General features: G+C 44.6%; 1 protein-coding gene across 1 annotated transcript; it reads right to left on the minus strand.

The window, feature by feature from the left end:
• Nucleotides 1-394: 394 nt before the first annotated feature.
• Nucleotides 395-17,473, minus strand: LOC130150155 (translation initiation factor IF-2-like). Its single transcript, XM_056340807.1, has 4 exons — nucleotides 17,403-17,473; nucleotides 7,068-9,251; nucleotides 6,244-6,481; nucleotides 395-1,056 (listed from the first exon to the last, which is right to left on the minus strand). Exons 1-2 carry the CDS (start codon nucleotides 17,471-17,473, stop codon nucleotides 8,225-8,227), a joined length of 1,098 nt encoding a protein of 365 aa, XP_056196782.1. The 3' UTR covers nucleotides 395-1,056; nucleotides 6,244-6,481; nucleotides 7,068-8,224.
• Between the last annotated feature and the right edge of the window lie 2,695 nt (nucleotides 17,474-20,168).

Here is a 20,168-nt window from a genome sequence, read left to right on the forward strand (position 1 = left end):
GTAACTGTGAACAAAGGAAGCTGAAATAGGGAGATAGCTTTTCCAGCTCCCGAGTGCTTCAAGAGATGCTAACCTTTCCTGAGTAAAACCCCATTACCTGCTATAAACCAAATACTAATTATTGAATTATCCTGAAAGTGGTGAGCCTTTCAAAGCCCCAAAAGGCTGGGAGCAGCCTACCTACCATAAGCAGCGTGAAAGCTCGCCACTTGGTCACTGATGCTGTTCAGAGCTCCTCCGAGTCTTCCTTGGTGCCTTTTCCTCTTGTCTCATGCCTGTTGTTGACCCTTCTACCCCTGTTATAATACAGTCTCTGCTTCCTTATGGCTACTAGTTATCTCACAGTCCCTTTTGTCTTAGAAAACCTCCTTCCCCCAAAAGAAAATGTAATTAATCAGCTGCATGAAGGCCTTTACTATTAAAGTATCAGTATGAATCTAAAAAAGAGAAAAGAATATTCCAAATACAAAGAGCTGGTGTCTGGGTGAGGACTTCAGGAATATTATAGTTGGAGAATCCTTGCTGTGAACTCTTGGATTTGCTCTGTCTGCAAGCCTGGATTCTAATCCCTGCTCTGGGTTTACAAATACCAGCCCTGCTTCTGGCTCGGAGGATGAATACAATAGAGTTTTATTGTAGAATTTTTCTGAACAAAAGTCCATGCTAGAAACCTTCTGTTTTTCCTACACTTTTCAGTTTGTTTTGAAATCAATCAAAAGATAAAATACAAACACCCCCCTTCCAACTAATTTGGAGCCTCCTAATTGGACTGACAAGAGTTTTGTGTGAGGCTTTTTTTGATATGGCTAACATATCCATTGCTGCAGTTTCCAGAGAGCCACTTGACTTTTTATTTCTATCTTCATTTCATCTTTATGGCCTGCCATGTTCTCTTCTGGTCGTCTTTCCTGCTTTGACTCTTCAGCACAGTGCCCTGAAACTGGTGTTAGCGGGTGGCTGAACCTTGGGTTTCCCTGCCCAGGGGCTCGCCCAGTATTCCAGCAAATGCTGGGACAGTCCAGTGCTCCTCCATACTGCAGGCCCTGGGCTCTCCACCTAAAGCAGAAGATGACACACAATCAGGTGTTTCAATTACATGGTCAGGAGAGAAAATAAGCCCATTTAAACCAATCCAAAACAAAAGCCATGTTTTTTACTAGTGAAATTTCAAATTTATCAGTAACAGTTCTTCAAGTAAATATTTTCAGAAATAATCATTGGTTTACTCATCTCTTTACTTTGTTTTCTCCAGAGAGAAATAGTTCTGTCAGTATCAAAAAGGATAAAAAAGTAGTTTCCTGAACGACCTTAATTGTTTGGTGAAAGATTTGCAATCAAGTGTTATGTGTCAGAATGACTAAGAGTGAATGGATGGTGGGACACATGTTCTCCTTGAGAGCTTTTCTGTGCTGCAATGTGAACTGGGGAAGCCAGATCACCAGTTGTCTGGCATATGTTTAAATATATTGTTGAAATGAAACTTTTAAAAAATACTATACGAACCAGTAGCATAAGAGGGTTTTTTTGTGATTGTATGCGCATACATTTTCTTTGTGGTTTTTTTTTCTTTTTTTTTTTTTTTTCTAGTGACTGAAACTGAGCTCCAGAGAAGCTATTTAGGGATACATAAAAGTGCCATTGAGTTTCAGTCAGATAGCAGGTATGTAATTGCTTTTGAATAGTTGCATCAGTTATATGACAATTAGGATCAAAGTATTTAACATGTGCCCTATAAGTTTTGCTCTTCGGCAGAAAGTGGGGTTTGGATTTTTTGAATGCTGAAACCAGTATGTTGAAATGCTTTAGGAATATCTGTGCCTTTGACTTGATTGACTGCGATCTGATTCTCACTGAGGTTCAGCCTATGAAACCTCTGAGGGATTTAGACAGCTTTGTGTGTTTATATATTTTTGCTACTTCGTGTTGCTGATATCTGGCACTTCCTATAGCTAGATGATATTTCCATATTATATATAATTATTGTTTATGTAATATTAAGTTACATTTCTGACTTAAACGGATCATTATATAAAGCTGTAAACTTCCACAAAATAGCTCTGCAGTATAAAATACCCTGATGTAAATTATGGCATACTTGTTATGTGTTTCTTATAGTGTGGACTACTTTCTTATACCACAGAAGCATATGAAAATATTGAAAAAGTAATGGGCTTGGGTTTATTGGTTGGTTGGGTTATTTTCCCCTCTCATGCTATTATTTATAATTTCTAATGCTGTCTTACATCCTGTTTCACAACAAGAGTCATATACTCTTGTTTAACCATTAAGGAACTATGAGCAATTTGATCACAAATGAGGACAGTTCTGATTAGATACATAAGAAAATAAAAGACAAAACCCAGTCTCCTCTCCTGGATGCAACCTGACTGCCAGAGTAGTTCCCACAGTAGTACACAGATAGCTAGGTTCATTTTGGAGCATCCAGCTGTGAGGTGACACACTTAATGCACCAGTGATCTGATACAGTATAGAAAATCTTTGGGGCCTGATTCTCCAGTGCCTCTCACCTTGTGCAGTCATTTGTAGTGAGCAGCCTGAATGCCTACAAACTGTAAAAGCAGAATATAAAATATTTTGCACTGCTTATCCTTCACTGCATACCTGTAACCACACGAGCAGGTGTATGAAGTGAAACAGGCTTTAAGTTCCTAAGAGAATTTTATTTGTATGGCATTGTAAGACTTCCATTTTCTTCAAAGGTAAAATATAAAGATGTATGAGCCTTCTAGACAGTGATCTCATAAGCGTTACTATAGGATACTTCCACAGGAACAGAACACGCACACATGGAAAAATGTGCAGGTCTAATAATAAAAATACAGACTAAGGCAAGTGCTAAACCTGAGCTTTTTTCAGAAACTCAGATGTTGCTGGTTTAAAGTGTTGTTTTCCTAACCTAGCAATCATTTCAGAAAAGGAGCTCCAATGCCAATTTTAAATCAATGATTGCCCTGTTACAAATACAAACGACATCTCATTGCATTGCAACCTCCTCTCCTTTTTGTTTTTATGATAGTAATTTAGGGATATTAGGAGCTGTGTTACTCCACAAAAGATGGTAGTGCAAGAAAACAGCTTTACATGAAAAATGTTGTAGCAAAAATTGTATATGCTCTATGATTTTTCAAAGGTCACAAATCAATAGAAAAAATTTTCTTGTAAGGAACAGTATCTTTGGTTAGAGATTTGGCTATTCTTTACTTATTTTTTGCTTGGTTTTGTTATGTTTGGTTGCTTTTCTTGAGGGTACTAGTTACTGCAGACATGCTGGATAACAAAACTGCAGCAGCTGTGCTAAATTTTAAACAGGGTCACACAATTTTTTCCCACGGATTTATTTTAATATTAATTACTGCACCTAAACGTACATAACAAAATACTCTATCTTATGGCACAATGGTTGATTAAATTCAAAATTAGACGCTTTTGGCAATGACGGGAAATTGAGTCATTTTTTGTGTCCTTTTACAGCATGTTTTTCTTTTGTTTTCATTTAAGGAGCACTGTAGAGATACTAATCTTAATAAAACAGTATATACAAATCCCTGTTCCTGTGCTACTGATAAGACACTAAGTGCTCAGTCATGCTAAAACTTACTCACAGGAACTGGCCTCTATTTTCAGAAGTCACAGATGATTTCGATTACCTCCCTTTTTCAGTCAATTTCCAGTTTTAGAAAATGGGGCTAGATTTAAAAAATGAAAGACACCTGCTTTTGGAAGACTTTGTGCCACCTGAGGCACCACAATTTCTTCAACTCATAGAGCACCCAAAACTCCTAATCACTTTGGAAACTTTGCTGCAGTCCTTGCTTCAATTTAATGCACACACTGTGCACAATGCTGCACCGTGCTGACATACGTGGATTACTTGGGGGTCTGGAAGTACCGCACTTGCACTGTCCTAATGGTCTGCCCTGACTAATTAGTCTTAAGTGACCCCCACTGAGCCATGCAAGACACATTCCTAGTGGTCTCCATACATAAGTAAGCATCACCACATGGTTTCTCATCCTGCAAGTGCTTCCTCCACCTCCAGTGGAGGCTCCACAGAAAACACTATTAATTAACCTGGTGGTGGGGTAAACAGCCAAGAAAGAAAGGGGACAGCCAGAATATATGCATGAGACTGCCAGCTGTGATCCCTTACTGGTTCTCTGCAAACCCAAGTGAAGCTAGAGTTTGGATGTCTCTCAGCCTTAGGTTACGTTAATCCTCTCCTGTGTCGTGGCACATAAACTATGGTCTTGGGACACTCATTTTATCAGGTATTCTGGTATTGAGAAAAGTATGTTCTTCTATTAGGCTATAGCTGGGGGAAACTCAAAATGTTTTCATGGTCTTTGGAGCATGGGTTCATGGATAGGCTGAAAAACTGAATATGGAAATGGATTATATGAGAATATACATATTTATTCATCTGTTGGAATTTATGGAAAAATTCAGATAATGTTCAGTGTGGACTAAGGCAGAAATTAAAAAGAAACCTGGAACTTTGCAATTGGATTTGTGCCTAGGAAAGAAAACCTAAATGAAGTGGTGTGGAGTTTAGGTCCTCCTCCTTCTTGTTGGGGAAGGGTTGAGGGGTGGGCTTCAAATGTGATCTCGTTGTAAGAGAGAGATTAGGGAGGATCTGCCCTAAACTGTAGCTTTGAAATCCCTGCACCGGGCTCACTTAACTGCTTGACATGTGAAAATATTGCATTAATGAAGTTCCAGCCTGCTTCTTAAATCCATCCTTGTGACCGCCTTTATTCATCTGTGTGTCCTGATAGATTATGCTTATTTTTATATATGTGAGTAATCTCATTGAAATCCAGGAGTTACTAATGGTAGCATGATAGATGAGTGTGGCTTGGGCCTTTAATCCATTATTGAAAATGAAAGCTGTTTACAGATTCTTCTAATATGTAATCTTTGCTCAGCATGGACAACTAAAAGCAGGTATCTCAACTTTTCCAGCTGGCTTCCTTTCCTTTTAACCGTTCTGTATGTCTGCAATAGTTCAAATTACAGAACACCTCATCAACATTTAATTTAATCAGCATTTCCTGTTCCTTTCAGATCTTGTACCCACCTTCTACTAAAAATAAATATATTCCTTCTTTAGTTAACAGGACCTAAATGTGGGATCCAAACTGCACTTAAGACCATCAGTTAGGCTGTTGAAGCAGGACTATCTTTAGGTTGAGGAACCAGCTAACAAGAAACTGGGTAGAGCGTCCTACTCGGGGACATGGCAGCAGCATGTTCTATGTTCCCTAGGAAGTTATTTGGATGTCTTCTTGAAATATCATAGCTGGGATTCTCTATTGCCTTTGGGGGAAAGGAGACAGGACCTGCATAGAAGCAGATTGCTTCAATTTAAGTAACAGAGGCCTTTCCTGCTACAGAAATCAGTGCAAGTATCGCCCTGATTTTATTATGGAGAAGCAGATAAGCCGTGCTGAATGTAAAAGACAAGAGCGATACTTTGACTGATTAGGACCGCATAAGGGTGTTCTTGTGCTGATGCACTCTGATACGAAAACAGATGTTTGTAAGTTCCTAAGTGGTTTCTTCATTTTGCTATGGCTTTAGGGTTATCACAGTACCTGAGTAATTGGATTACTTTGGCACAAAGGTAATGTTGTTTTATAGGACTCGGGCTTCGTTCTTCAATGCTGTCATTTATACCTCTGAAAGGTAGTAATAAACCATTTCCATATGGGAAACGTAGCATCTTACACCAGCTCTTGTGAAAAGGAGTGTACCAAGACTCAATGTAGTAGAAGACCGGAGCTCTGAATTTTCTATGAGGACGAGGCAAGAAGGCACATGCAGTGGCTTGTTGAGAGTGGTAGTGGAGGGACGAAATCAGGGAGAACTGAAAAAACAGATCAGCTCTGTGCAAGGAGAGATCTACCCATACATTTTTTTCCTTATGGAGCCATGCCTAAAACTGTAATTGTTGAAATCACACGTACAGTGGTGGGGTCAATTTAGTGAAAGCAGACCTGTATATAAGCCACCTTCATAAGTATGCACAGATTGATTTCTAGGTGCATGCTGCTCAGTGTAAAGGTGGGTGATACCTTTAATTTAAACACAGTCATGTTCCATGAATGCTAGAACAGAACCAGGCTTAAGCCATGCTTCCCTGGTGTTGGGAAACTGAAAGTTAGCCAGAGCTCTGCAAATTTCAGATTTAAAATAGGTAGCAATTTTTGCACAGTAGCCTACCTTTCACTGGGTAAGTCGCACCAAAAATTTTCTTCTGTGCTTGCTTTAGTTTTTCAGGGTGGAGAAGCGGCTTGAAGCTGTGCCCCCAGCTGTGTCCAGCCTGTGTGTACTAACATTCAACATCCTGTGTTCTCAAAGATGCAGAGCTAAATAAGGAGATGTCTTTAGGTTCTACTGAATTGCATTTGGTTGACTGAAAATTCTAAAATGAGTCAATGCAGAAATGGTAACATCCTTCCTATAAATAAAAAATAAAACCCAGAATGAATCCTCAGCAATAAATAGCAAAAAATAAATTATTATTTGGATTCACAATTATTGTTTTAAAAAGTTCTTGGAAATAGAATGATAGAGTCCTTGAGGGATGAAATGTTCTCATTATTTAAGAGAAACTCAAATGCAGCTAGTACCAGTCCAATGAGGCTTTTTTATTTTTTTAATTTTTTCCACTGAACACCTTAATCCTACCGTAGAAGTAGAAAAATACAGCTCCTGTGGAGAGCATAATACAATATCACACCATTGTGCTTTTGATCTTAAATAAAATGCACCCGCATTTGGCTTTTTCTCTTTGCTCCAGATTAGTTTTGGACCCAACCACCCTAATTCCTTTCTTGTGTTGAACTGCAAGGTACTTCATCACGATTCTACGGAGGAGTTGGCATAAAGCAAGAAGGGGAGGGGAGGGGCAGTGCTTATGGAAAAAAATGGGTGGGAACTGCATCAACAGAAAAAAGCGCTGAAAGATGTGGGGAGGACACCCCCCCCCCCCGACAGCCTAACCCAAGAAAGTCTTGGCTGTAGGGCCTTAGGCTTGAGATTACCTGAGACAAAGTGGAGCTACATGCCCAATGGGTTTCATTATCCACACCAGCACTGGGGGCTGCCAGCCATCGGAAGAAGGTTGGATGAGCAGGTGGGGACTGAGGGCTTGTGACTTGGATGACCAGTGTGAGAACTTGTGCAGAATTTCATGACTGGGGCGGTGTAGGGTGACACTTTGCCATTTGGCATGCAGGCACCTTCTCAAATGTCTGAATTTGATCCGGATGAGGCAAGTTTGGGTGGGTTTTTTTGGATACAACTGGGCCATAGGCCACTACGTGTCTGGCCTGCTTGGCTCACCGCAGGTCTTGAAAGCCACACTGCCTCCCTGGCAACTCAAGCCTGCGCCGTGTCAGAAATGCTGCTGCAGAGCTCAGGAGTCCCAGTCCTCTCCCAGACTGGCTTTTTCTCCAGAAAAGAGGAGTTATGGGGCTGGCAGGGAGAGCAGATGCACCTATACAGCGCTGGCTAGCCTCGTACCAGGCAGCCGTGCGTTAGAGCTGTGCTGCTCCCATCCCACCCACAGGACTCTTGTGGGAGTTCCTGCCACAGAGGTAGCGAGGAAGCCAAGAAACATTCCTTCATCTCTTTTCTTTGGGTTTTTTTTGTTCCCCTTTTCCCATCAGGGTTAACACCCTCTGCCCCACTCCTATGGAGAGGTCTGAAGTCTCACTGAATCAGCAGTTGTGAATATTATCTATGCTGTTAATGGTTTGCATCTTTTTGCATCAAAGCGTAAAATCACTTAGGGACACACACACACTGAAAAGATCATATACAATAACGCATCCAAGCAGGAAAAAAAAAAAAAAAAGAAGGTTGTAATGCTCATGAATTCCAGATGATGACTTTTTAAATCCCCGAGAAGGCAGTGAAATTGTTTGATTGTTCTTGTTAATTATTGGACTCGTCCCAGTATCAAATATTTGTAGAAGATAAGACTTCCCTCGTGGAGATGAATAATAACCGAACTTGCTCCTCTTTGAACAATTTGGCTGGGCGTGTGTAGTTCTGCGTTTCCCACTCTCCGGCTCAAACCCCGTCCAGCCGGCTTCACCGCTCCATAAAAGCACGTGTACAAAACGCTCAATTAAAAACAAAAGACCCCGTAAGTAAACAAGTGGGGGAGACCTCTCACTTGCGGAGCGTGACGTTATCAGCGACGGGGGGTCCCCCCTGCCCGGCCCCGGCCCTCGGCCGCGCCGCTTCTCCCCCCGGCCCCGGGCACCGCGAGCGCGCCCCGGGGCGCCGCACCCCGCACACGGGTTCGCCCCCAGCAGCCGCCTTCAGCGCGGGCAGAACGAACGGCTGCGAGCGGAAAACGCCCCCCCCCGCCCCCGCACGTACCCCCACCCACGCGTGAAGCCCCACGGCGGCCGGCCGTGTCCCCGCGGGCGGGCGGGCCGCGGGGCCGGCGTGGGACACGGCTGCGCTCACCCGAGGAGCGGCGGGGGGTGCTGGAGAGGAGGAGGAGGAGGTAACCGGGGGGTCCGGGACAGAGGCGGGCTGCGGAGCCGGGCGCGACGCTCGCTCCCCGCCTGCCTGCAGGAGAGGTGACACGGCGGGGGGCTCCCCCGGACCGTCCGCCCCGGGGACGGGTTTCAGGCCGCCGGGCGGAGAGCCGCAGCCCTCCGGCCCCGCGGCGGCCGCCCGCCGCTGAGGTAACCCCGCCGCGGCGCGCCCCACTCGCGGGACCCCACGGGCTGCGCGGGGTGACAGCGGCGATCCTCAACCCGCCGCCTTCCGAGGGGCGCGGGGCGGCGTCTCGTCGCCGGCCCCCGGGGAGGGCGCGGAGGGGAAGGGCGCGGGGGGACCCCAAACTTCGGCATCCCCCTCGGGTTACTGCGCACGCGTGGGGGCTGCGCCCGGCGGGGGTCCGGGAAATTAAGAGGGGGAGCTGAGGAGAGGGGCTGCGGCGGGTGGCTGCGCGTGTGCGCGGTCGTACCGGTGCGACAGGGGCTGCCGGCGCGGGAGGTGCCAGCGGACACGCACACGCCCACGGACACGCAACTCCCGGGTGTTTACTCTTAGCAAAGAGCGGGAGGGGGGCTGCTCCTCGGGACCGGACCGGTAGCGACGTCCCCAGGACTCGTGACAGCCCCGCTCGGTGAAGAAGTTCCCGGGCGGGGAGGGAGAGGCGGGAAGGGCTGGGTGCCCCCCGCCGCTTTGCGCTCTGAACGCTCCTTCACCGGCGGACAGCCGCCCCCCCGGGGGACGATGAGGAGGAGGATGGTGGCGGCGGCGATGGCCGTTAGCGGGCTCCGCGGCTGCGGCGCGCGCGTCACTTACCGTTGGCCGCCCCGGCGCCGCGCAGGGCCGCCCCGGGGTGCGGCGGGGCGGGCGGCGGCAGCCGGCGGGGAGGAGGTCGGGGCTGGTCTGAGGCAGCCCCGGCGCGCCCGGGGCACTCCCCGCGCAGCCCCCTCCCCGCTGCCGCCACCTCGCCTTCCTCCTCCTCTTGCCTGCCGGGGTGCCGGCGGCGGCCAGGCGCGGCGCGGCGAGGCTCTCCTCCCCCATTGTTCCCGGTCTCCCTCTCCCTCTCCTATTTTTTTTTTTCCCTTTTGTTATTTGCACTCGCATTGTGTTGTTTGTCTCTGAAGCCGCCTCATGACCAGCAAAGGGATTTCACCTCGTCCTTGAGAGAGAGAGAGAGAGAGAAAGGGGAAGGGGGGGAAGGAGGGGGGAGAGAAAGGAAGAGATCACCAAACACCCATCTCCTGGTCCCTCCCCGCACCTCTGCCTCTCCCCACCCCGCCAGTGTCTCACTTAGCACCCCGCGCCCGGAGGAGACATTGCAGACAGCGGGTAGGTGCGCGACCGCCGCCGTTTTAACTTTCCTCCTCGCTGCGGCCGCCGGCGGCTGCTGCCCGGCTCAGCGCCCCACGGGGCTCCCGGGGCGGCGGGGGCGGGCGGGCCCCGGCCCGGGGCAGCGCTGGGGGTGGGCGCCGCTGGCGGGGCGGGGGAGGCGGCGGGTCCGGCTGTCAGCGCGGCCGGCTCCCTCCCGGCCGCTCGCACACCTCCCGAAGTTTGGCACAACTTGTCACGCCCCCCCTTCCCTCTCCCTCCTCCTCCTCCACCTCCTCCTCCTCCTCCTCCTCCTGCCGCCGGGGCTGGGGGCGGGCGGGGGCGGGCCGGCTGCGGTGCCCGCGCCTGTGTGGCGGGGGAGCCGCTGCTCCGCGCCCTGCCCAGGCATGGCTCAGCCCTCGGGATCCCGGCGGAGCCGGCGGACAGGAAGCTTTAAATTATTGTAATTGCCTCTCCGTGCGTGCGTGTGTGAGTGCAAAGCGGCGGCCGCCGCGCCGCTGCTGGGGAGGCGCGCAGGGGCGAGCCGGGGCGCTGCGGCCGCGGGGCGCGGGGGACACCGGCACCGGGGGAGGGGGCAGCGGGACGGGGCTGTTTACATCTTTCTGCGAGACACGTTCCTCGTTCCTGCTGGAGCCGCAGGGTGACTCTGTGGAAGGGGCTGACGGCTTTCGGTTCGCTCCTTTCGGCTGTTTTCCCCTCAAAAAGAAAACGGGTCACGGGGAAAACCGGGCTGCCGGTCAGGGTGCGGAGCGCGGCCGCGCTCGTCCCCGCCGGCTTGCGGTGGGGCTGGCCGGGCGCCGGCGGTGGGAGCGAGCTCTGCCTTCGCAGAAAAGTTAAGGGACTTTATTCCAGCCCGACTGCGATCCTAGAATAACCGGAGCCGCTTGCCGGGAGGAACGTGCTCGGCTTTTCCCTGGGGATGGCATGCTGCCTCAGCCCTGTACTTCGGTCAAGGGTAGAACCAATAGCAAGCTGTGGGATTTTGGGTAATAAGTGTGGGAATCTGCAAGAGGAGTAGGTCTAAGAGTGATTTGTTTTCTTACTGCTCATGAATAATGGCCTCTAGCTTTTTTTTTTTTTTTTTTTTAAAAAAAACAAAACAGCAGGCCAACGAAATAGGCACGTGGGAGATTTGTAGGCGTTCAACATCGCGATCATCATCAACAACAACAGTACAGTAGGGGCGTCCAGGAGGACAGTGTCTGATGAGAACTGTTTTCTTGGAGTATTGCACCCTGGTACAGGTAGTTTTTGTTACTGTTGCTACTGCTTAACCCTTGTAAAAGGAAAGCCAGCAATACCCTAAAATGGGAGAGGACATTTTTTTTTTTTTTTTTTAACAGAGCTGCGTTTTGCTCCATCTCTTGTCAAAGAATGGAATATTAACTTTAGTTCATATTAAAAGATGAAGTTTGATTCCAGCTGTAGAACTGTAAGATAATGTGTGCTGGCTTTCCTCCTCCCAATTTAAATGCAGCTAGCTGTCAGCTGCCTTGCCTCAGATTAAAAAGCAACTTATTGTAAATGAGGAGCTAGTACAAAGTTCTTCATCAAAACATTTTATCACCTGAAACTTACCTGAGAGCAGCTACTTGTGTCTGCTGCTGGTTTTATATCCTCTTAATCCATCCCAGTGCTGGAAAATACATTATTGCCTCAGAAACAAATTCATCTTGCAAAATGCGCCATTTGCAACTTTTAAACTGGGATTGCAAGGGGAGATTTATATTTCTTTTTTAATTTAGCTATACTATCTGGTCATGTTATAGCCAGCTTTGTTTTATGAGGTTTCTCCAGCTGAAGAGGGAGAGGCTGGCATCGATGTGTTGCATTTTGCGAATGGATAGCATGTGTATTCTGACATGATTTGAACATGAAAACCCAATAAACACATGGCTGTTATGCCTGGAAATCTCGCAACAGAGCTTTCTGGTTGAACTTAAAACTGTTTTGGTTAAGAGTTACACTATAAGGAGCACAAGACTTGAAAGCTACAAGTGTCTTTTGTAAACAGATGGACATTTGAGCTGTATTGACTGTTCTGAGTTAATTCAGTTAACATGTGGGTGCACATGTATTTAATTTAGCCTAGTATAAGTTTTTGTAAGCGATGGAAGCTAATACATGCTCTTTAGAAAGAAAATAAAAGCCTGTGAATTTTATCTGTACGTGTTGGAGCTCCAGCTGTAGAGGTTCTTGGGGACTGTGATCGTCCTGTTGTGATCTTGTTGTACCAGGCAAGACTTTAACAGAGAGCATACTGTTTTTCACTTAAGTATGCAGGTAGCTTGCTAATCAATTTTGAAATGGTAAGGTACCCTTCTGAGGTCTCTGTGCTGAGAAAATGTGAAAGTGCTTAAACATACATCTTGCTGCACTTTTATCATACATGCTGCTTGCCAAAACTGGTTAGGTTGAGCAATATCATTAAACTGTCAGATGTATTGTTTACAATGGGATAGTTCCTCAATGTTCAGGATGAAGAAACAGCAGTTTTCTGTTACTCATCATAAAAACGTACCGCTGCATTCCAAGAAGGTTTGTAAGTGGTGTAGCTAACTATCACTGCATAAAGCATGGGAGGAGATTGAAACTTGGCATCTCCAACAGTGCTGCTGTAATGCAACGTGTGTACAGGAGCTTTATTTCTGCCTGCAGTTCGTACGTACCCTGATATAAAACACTCTGATGTTGGCATATGGATATACCAAAAACCAGAGCGTTTGTTGAAAAATAAGAATTCCGGCATTTAGGAGAAAGTAAGTGAACAATCCTTCTAAAAATACAACAGTATGCTAAAATATTGCCAAAGCACTGCTGTAACGCTGTTGTAAGCTGTCATATTTTTTGACCATTATGAATAATTAGTATTATAAGGATTTTTTTCCTATTAGCAATAAGTTTTTCCCCCTGTTTTTTACATAAGAATTCTTGCATGTCCCCTGAATGGCAGAGCTGTGATCGCACTGAAGGTGGCACGAGTGTTGCTGGTGAGGAAGTGGGCAGCTGGGCCCTGCACTTTGGGAATGGTCCTTGTAAAGCCTTGAAATCTCCTGTACTGTAAACTCATTTTTTAATAATCTGCTTTGCTTATATTATCCATTTCAAGACATTAGAGGTGGGTACAGTTAATAATTTCTGATAGATTATGTAGTCAAGTTCAGATCCAAATTTTGTTCAGACAGTGTACGAATTGAAGCCTGAAGCAAGAATGCACTCCTCTTTGGTGGCATGGACGTGTTGGGGGCTTTGGGGATTTTTCTTCCTTTTTCGTGGTGTGCGCAGACCCAATTAGGAGAATTTCCTTTCAGATCTGTGACCAAAGTGTAGGGCTAGGGGAATTTGAAGCCAGATCTGTTTCCCTTTGTGAAATTTAGTAACAGATACGAATATTCAGGTCAAGACCAAAACATCAGATTTGCATCCCACTGCTAGTTGTGCTACAGAAGTTACACCTTCTTTGGGCATTGTGTGGAGAGCAGAGGCTACAGGTAAAGTGGATTTCCAATGACTTGTGTCTAATCTGTTAAAGCAACTTGAGTCCATGTACTTCTTGCTCCACTGATGGACATCCTAGATAAGTGTAAGATGATCACTCTTGCAGTACGTTTCCCCATGTCTCCATCCTCTTCAAGGACATGGTGACACACAGGCACACACATGGTACATTCTGTATGTGTAAAGTGCGTCATCTGAACAAGTTTTTGTTGCTTACAGAGCGCACATCCTTTCTAGTTGCACACATTTCTAGGTGAGGAGACCATACACTTTATGGCAGCTTGAGGAGGGTCTCCTCTAATATTTCTGAAAGCTTTATTTTCTGTCTTCTCCAGCCTCTCTCTTTTCCTTTGAGCTGCAAGTGTAGATTGAAACTCAGGTAATACATAAGAGGATCCTTTAATATTGGCTATTTTCAGAGGCACAAAGGACAATTACTTTCTCTTCCTACTAACCTCCTGCTGGCTTACTAGCTGCTTGGCAGGCTGGTGATTTTAAGAATGCCACTTTACCCAGTGCATCAAATACAGAGTAAATCTTTGCTCACCAAGATCCCAGTTCCTACACCCTGTGGTAATACCAAAAATTGAACTTGAGTGGCCCAGAGCGCCAGATCCTACTGTGATGACTCATACAACCATCAGCACTTTTTAGAGTTAAATTTGATCCATTGGCCATGAGCAGTGCTGACAATTGCCAGCTAAAAGACCCTTCAGTGAATTGTCCTTTAACAGAAGTATTTTTTGTTCCCTCCTCCATTTCCTGTTGTTCTTTCAAATAAAAAGAAATCCTGGAGATAAAGCCAAAGTGTATTCTGTGATTATTGTTTAAAGAAAGAGTATTTACCTATATTTCAAGGAAATGGATTGCCTGAAAATTGCAGGTCAAAGTTATTTTATAAGGATAGTATTCTTCACTACTGCAAAACCTCAAGAAAAAAATCTCACACTATTTAAATTATATATTTATGTACAAGTATTTGATCCTTTGAATGGTTATAGCTCAAATACATGGGAGAATCTGTACTATATTACTATTGTACTAGTCTGATAAAGGACACTGAACACTTAAACCCATCTTTTTTGTTTATGAGCATGTCCTGAGAGAAACTGAGCAGGCTCAACTGGCCAGTGCGATTTGATGACATTTTGAACCTTTTGCAAGGAGCATAGTTTTACAGAACACAATCCAAATAAAACCACATCCTGTAGAGGAGTGATTTCCATTGTAGTCTCTTTGTCCCTAGCAGGGTGGTCCAGGCTTTATTTGAAATGAGTCTAAAAGGTCTGGCGAAAGCTGACATCTGTGTTCAGTGGGCTTGGATTTGCTACATAGGGTACTTGCCTTTGCTAGTCAGAGCCTAGGAAGATGCTTAAGGTGTATCGGAGTATTAGTAAAATTATATGTAAGGTTCTGCTCTTAGTGATGGTGATGTTCACGTACTTAATTTAAAACCAGATTTTCAGTACTGGCTTTTGGCTTAGGCAGGTTAGAAGGCTGGCTAGTATGGCAAAGAACTGGTGGGGTAGGGTGAAGCTGCTTACTTACTGCCTTATTGCCAGTAAGGGCTCCTCCTGCTCTAAGAAGTCGCTTTGCCCGCGTTTTTGAGGAGAGGGGGAAAAAAACTTAAGCTCACTCTGCTCAGAAGCATTGGGCATCAGCTCTGAAACAGATGTTAATATGGTTTGCAGTATCTTCAGTGTCTGTATGGGGTAAGTGAATACAACAGGTTTAAATTTGACTGCCATACTGTGTTTTGTAGCAGTCAGTCTAAAGATACACTTAATTAAACTGGTTCAATTTCTAAACTAGGATTATGGACTCTGCCTTTTATACTGCTATAAAATCCTTGTGTATGAGTAAGCTTTTGATGTAGTGAAAAGGGCTGGGGGACACAGTTGTAATCCTCAGCTAACCAATTCAATATTTACTTGAAAAGAATCCAGAAGTTAATTTTACAATCCTTTTTAGAAAAAGAAAGCAAAATACCTGTTACATGGCTAAGTCAGTGCCTTTAGTCAGTGAATGGAAGAGTTGCTTTTCCTACTTGGGGACACCATTTTAATGTCAAAACTGACCTTCTAGCGGGAGATTAGTCCTAATGTACCAGGTTTATACTGAGAAAAATTCAGAAACCATTAAAAAAGAAAATAGAAAACGAATGGTTTTCAAGTGATTTCAGAGCGGACTGAATTAAAGGCAGATACTGACTTCTGTATTAAAGAGTTCTTTACAAACACAGAGAAAAATATCTATTCTGTAACAGTGATTCATCCACCAGATCACACTTTGCTGGAGTCTCCTTCTCCACTGATTCTGGAAGGAGCCTAGGGACATTGAGGTTCCCAGGGAAGGGCAGCTGTTGTGGCTCTTTGTGTGCTGTCCATATGTGTGCATCCAGTAACATGCAACTATGTTTCACTGAAATGAGATTGCTTTTTATGCCATGCTATTAAAGATCATGCTTGTCATGCTAGAATACAGGCAAATGCATAAATAATAACAAGAAATGCAATATGTGTGTAATTACACTTCTGTTTAATAATATATTGAATGCATCTGCTATGAATGGTATGCAAAATATTTAAGAAGAGTATTCAGTCACAGAAAAATGAATGTGTTAATGCAATATTCTGCTTTATAAATTCAAATCTGGAAGAAGAGTGTGTTTAGTAGGAGATACTCTGCTCTTTGCTTTGCTTCAGATTGATTTTATATTTGTAATTGTGTGCAGGTGGCCACCAGAAGCAGGATGGTCTGATTCTGAGAAAACTAAATGATTTGTTCTGATTCCTGCGAATGAGAGTTTGTTTAGAGGCACCATGGTGCATTAAGTGTGTTGTGGTTGAGATTAACAAATGTAGGACAATTAATTAGTTCAGGTTTGCAAGTCATGAATAGATTACTCGGTCAGTACGCGTACATGTAGGGTGAGCTTTTTAGTTCTTGCTGAAACTTGTTGCTGAGATTGGTTTTGTGCCTCCTGCCGACAGTCAGAAAAGACAGAGCTGGAGTACAAATAGTGAAGTACTTGTCATTTCTGTAAAACAGTTTCCAACTGAAACCTGAAATTATATTTAATGAGCCATTCCTATAAACAGGGTTGCCATAGGTAAGTAGCAGTTTGCATGGGATTATGGAAGTTCTGTGACTGTAGAGGAATAATATTAATTCTCATGAGAGGTTACAAATGAGTAAATGCTGATGAATATGTACAAATATGTATGTGTGAATTTAGTGCTTCTGAAAGGCAATTGACAGTTCTGGAAACTGAAGACCTCCCTCTGCCAGGAAAGTGCTGTAGAGGAAAGCAGCACTGTAAAGATGTGCATGGTGCATCCTCGGTGCCACCCTGGCTGTGCTCTGCGGGCAGCCCCTCCCGGGGTGAGGAGGGGGGGTCAGGCCTGCACACATTGGGGCTCACTCGGTAAAACACCTGTGGATGCGATTCTAAGCAAGCGTGTGGTAGATTATAACACATTTCAAATGTGTGCTTGAGAACTTTTTGTGGATGCTTACCTCCTCCCCCAGTCGCAAAATGCCATTAGATCAGTATCTTGCTTTATATAAGATGCTATCTTTGAACGATAGAAATGTGTGTGTGAGAAGTAGTGGGGGGGAGGGAAGTAAGACAGTGTCTTGCACCTTCTGCTACATGTCCTGCTGTTTTTTTAATAACTCATGCATTGTGTTGGTACAGAAAGTGGCTCCTAGTGAGAAGTAACAAGCTGAAATGGGGTAGAAAATGGAGAAACCAAGAGATTCTAATCCTTAAAGGTGTATGGGAGGTAAAGATGTGGGTACAGCGGCAGGAATAGCAGCAGTTGCATACACATGCACCTCTGCCATGTCCACAAAGAAGTAGCAGGAAGAAGCAACGTGGAAGAAAAATGCTGTTGCACAATGGTGTAAAGTTTTCAGAATACAAGGTTTTTCTTATTGCTTTGTTTAGTTTTAAGTTCTGTGGTTTTATGTGTAAGAAAAATGAAAATATATACTTTTATAACTATACAGCTTCATGTAATTATTTTTACCTCAGGACTGTAAGTTTTTCTCCTTCTAAGGCTAAAGTGCTTAGAAATGTTTCTGTGTCTTCACTGTCCATTGTGATTAACTCAGGATATGGCATGTGAGTTGTAGAGGTGTGGTTTATAGCCCTGATTATGAACAATATTTGAGTATAGGCTTATCTTTAGGAATGTGGCTTTGTTCATTTAAATTCAGAAAAATGTGGGTGTTTGCACAAGTGCAGTGTTCAGTTAGAAAAGTGAGATTTCAATGCAGCCAAAGTCCCATTTTTGAAGGTAGCACAGACAGTGCCCTGGTGACCTTCAGGGTGATTTACGTGCCTGAGTCACTCCAATGAAGAAAAGAATAAAAAAAGGTTGGTTTCCTAAGTTACCTGCACTGTTAAACATTGGCTGTTCTTAAACCATGCAGGGACTGCGACAAGCGAGTGTGAGAAGTGTCTTCCAGGAGCTCCAGAGACTGCAGGATTTACATGGATTCCAGTTTTAAGGAGTGATATCAAGGGCATTTTAAAGGGTTAATAGTAGCAGAGATGGACTTCTCAAAGTCCTTGTGCAGTTTTGTTTTCTTTCATAGCACCAGGGGTGTTGGTCAGATTGGACCTCAGGAGGCCATCTGCGCGGGCAGACGGGTGTGCTAGCAGCAGATCGGGTCAGCCATGGTTTTTCCTAGTTGAGGCTTGAAAACCTTCATGATTGGAGGTGCCAAAACCTATCTGTGAAGCTTTTGGTTTTAGTGTGTTAACCTCTGATTATATTTTAGTTTGTGTTACATTGCTGCTAAGTACATCTGTGTTAATTTTTTGATACTTTCTGGTCTGTTTCCCTAGTTTCAAATGCTAGATCAATAATGTGAATATATATAGTATCTTTGTTTATAGTTTACATATGAAGGGTAACTTTAACCTACTGAAGCTTCAGATCCTTCACGGCTCCCTCTGTCAACAGAGAGGGGGAGGCTCCTGCGGGAAGTATTGCAGAGGCAGAATTTCCATCTCACCATTGACTGTAATGGGGACAACTCATCTCAAGAGGCCAAAGTTGCCGTGTGAGAGTAGAGCTTAAGACATGGGAGGTCAGCATTATGGGCCTGGTTTTGTACCTGCTGCCATCAGGGCAGACTTTGCTATTTGTTTTAGCCTGTTGATGCTAAAATCCTGAGGTGGTGAGCCTTTGGAAGCTATAGTCACTTAAGCATGCATCCACATGGGATTTCCAAAATTACAGAAAGAAGTTCAGCAGTCAGTATTTGCTAGTGTTTGATAGGCTTGGGAACACAGCTGTTTCCAAATCCAGCTGTTAAAAAACCCCACCAACAAACCCTTTCAAATAAACTGAAACTTTGAGAGGTTTTCTATCCATTTCCTCTAGTTAGTGAGACAAGATTTTGCCCTTTTTTTGCTGTTCAGAAACTGTGGAGCCTTTTGGGTCTTATATAGGTTTTGGTTCAGCCCCTTGTACAGTTTCCCATGTAGGGCTTTTGTTTGTTACAGCTCCGACTTTGGAGAGCAACGAGTAGGGTGTTTCATGTGGAGCTGTGGACTTATTTTTATTGACTCAAACACACAGTTTAAAGAAAATGGGGATTGGGGGGGCAAATGAAAGTATATTTTTTTAATAAAGTGTCACCTGCAACAGACTTTTAAATAAACCTCTATATAACCATGTATGGTTTTTTTCACTTGAAAGACACTATCTCCTTCTTCTAAACATTTGCACAGCAAAGTAATGCATTATTGCATTTTCATAAATAATTGAAAAGCAACTTAAAAGAAAGTAGGCCAACATAAAAAAAAAAAGTGTTGGTTTCAAATTTGAGAGAAGAAAAATATATTTCCTTCTTGATAGCAAGTCAGTTAAATGTTATTAAATCCCATTCTCCCACCCCAACATTACCAAAGACAAATCTGACAATTGACAGTTTCATTTAAAAGAGAAACAGGGAAGAAGGTTTGGAATGCTGAGTCTGGTTTGTTTTGTTTCTTCTCCTTAAAACAATGTATTTCCCCTTGGTAAGAAAGGAATTGTGACCCCTTATCAGTTTGCAAGTGTCTAAGGAGCAAGTCTCTGGAGGTCTGCATGTTGGCTTTTCAATGCCGTTCTCCGTGCTGGGCTGTAATAATGCAAGCTATTTTCGAACTGTGCATACGTTAGTGTTCTGGCGCGGCATGATACAATAATGTGTGAAAAAGCATAAGATCACACCTTGGTGAAACTTGCAGATTTCCTGCATAATCCGACAGTGAGCTCTTGTCAGGTTTTGACTATATGTAAAGTGAGAATAAAGTTTCCAGAAGCAAAGCGCAAGCCTTGGATGCATTTTGAATGACTGTGCAGGGATTTTGGCCCGGACGTGGTTATGAATGTGCCTGATTTTAAGCACTTTCGTCCCACTGTAGCCAGCAGGCCTCCTTCAACGTTTACGATTTGGCAAATGCTTTAAGCCTTTCGCTGAATTGGAGCCTTATTTTTGCTAGTGCTGAGAAAGATCAAAGAGCCAGTGTAAATAATTCCTTAAAAACCAATCAGTAACATGAACAGTTTTCATGTAACATGCAGTGTGATGTATCTGGCGACGGAATCAGGTGTCATCAGTGCAAATGGGTTATGGCCATGGGTCTCTTCACTGGGCTGCTGGCACATCGGTCCTGAGCTGGTGTGGCTGAGAGAAGACGGGCTGGCTGGAAGTGAAAACGTGTTTGGTTACAAATGCTCTGAATGCAAGATGAGGATCAGTGCCTTTATTTCAGCAGGGGCTGTGCTTGGGCTCTG

Source organism: Falco biarmicus, chromosome 5 (assembly GCF_023638135.1).
Source record: "Falco biarmicus isolate bFalBia1 chromosome 5, bFalBia1.pri, whole genome shotgun sequence".
NCBI classification, from domain to species: domain Eukaryota; kingdom Metazoa; phylum Chordata; class Aves; order Falconiformes; family Falconidae; genus Falco; species Falco biarmicus.

Coding starts and splice junctions, on each gene's coding strand:
- LOC130150155 (XM_056340807.1), bottom strand. CDS start 17,473: ATGGACAGTGAAGACACAGAAACATTTCTAAGCACTTTAGCCTTAGAA. Junction 9,252..17,402: donor GAAAAACTTACAGTCCTGAG/GTAAAAATAATT, acceptor CCGCCGGTGAAG/GAGCGTTCAGAGCGCAAAGC.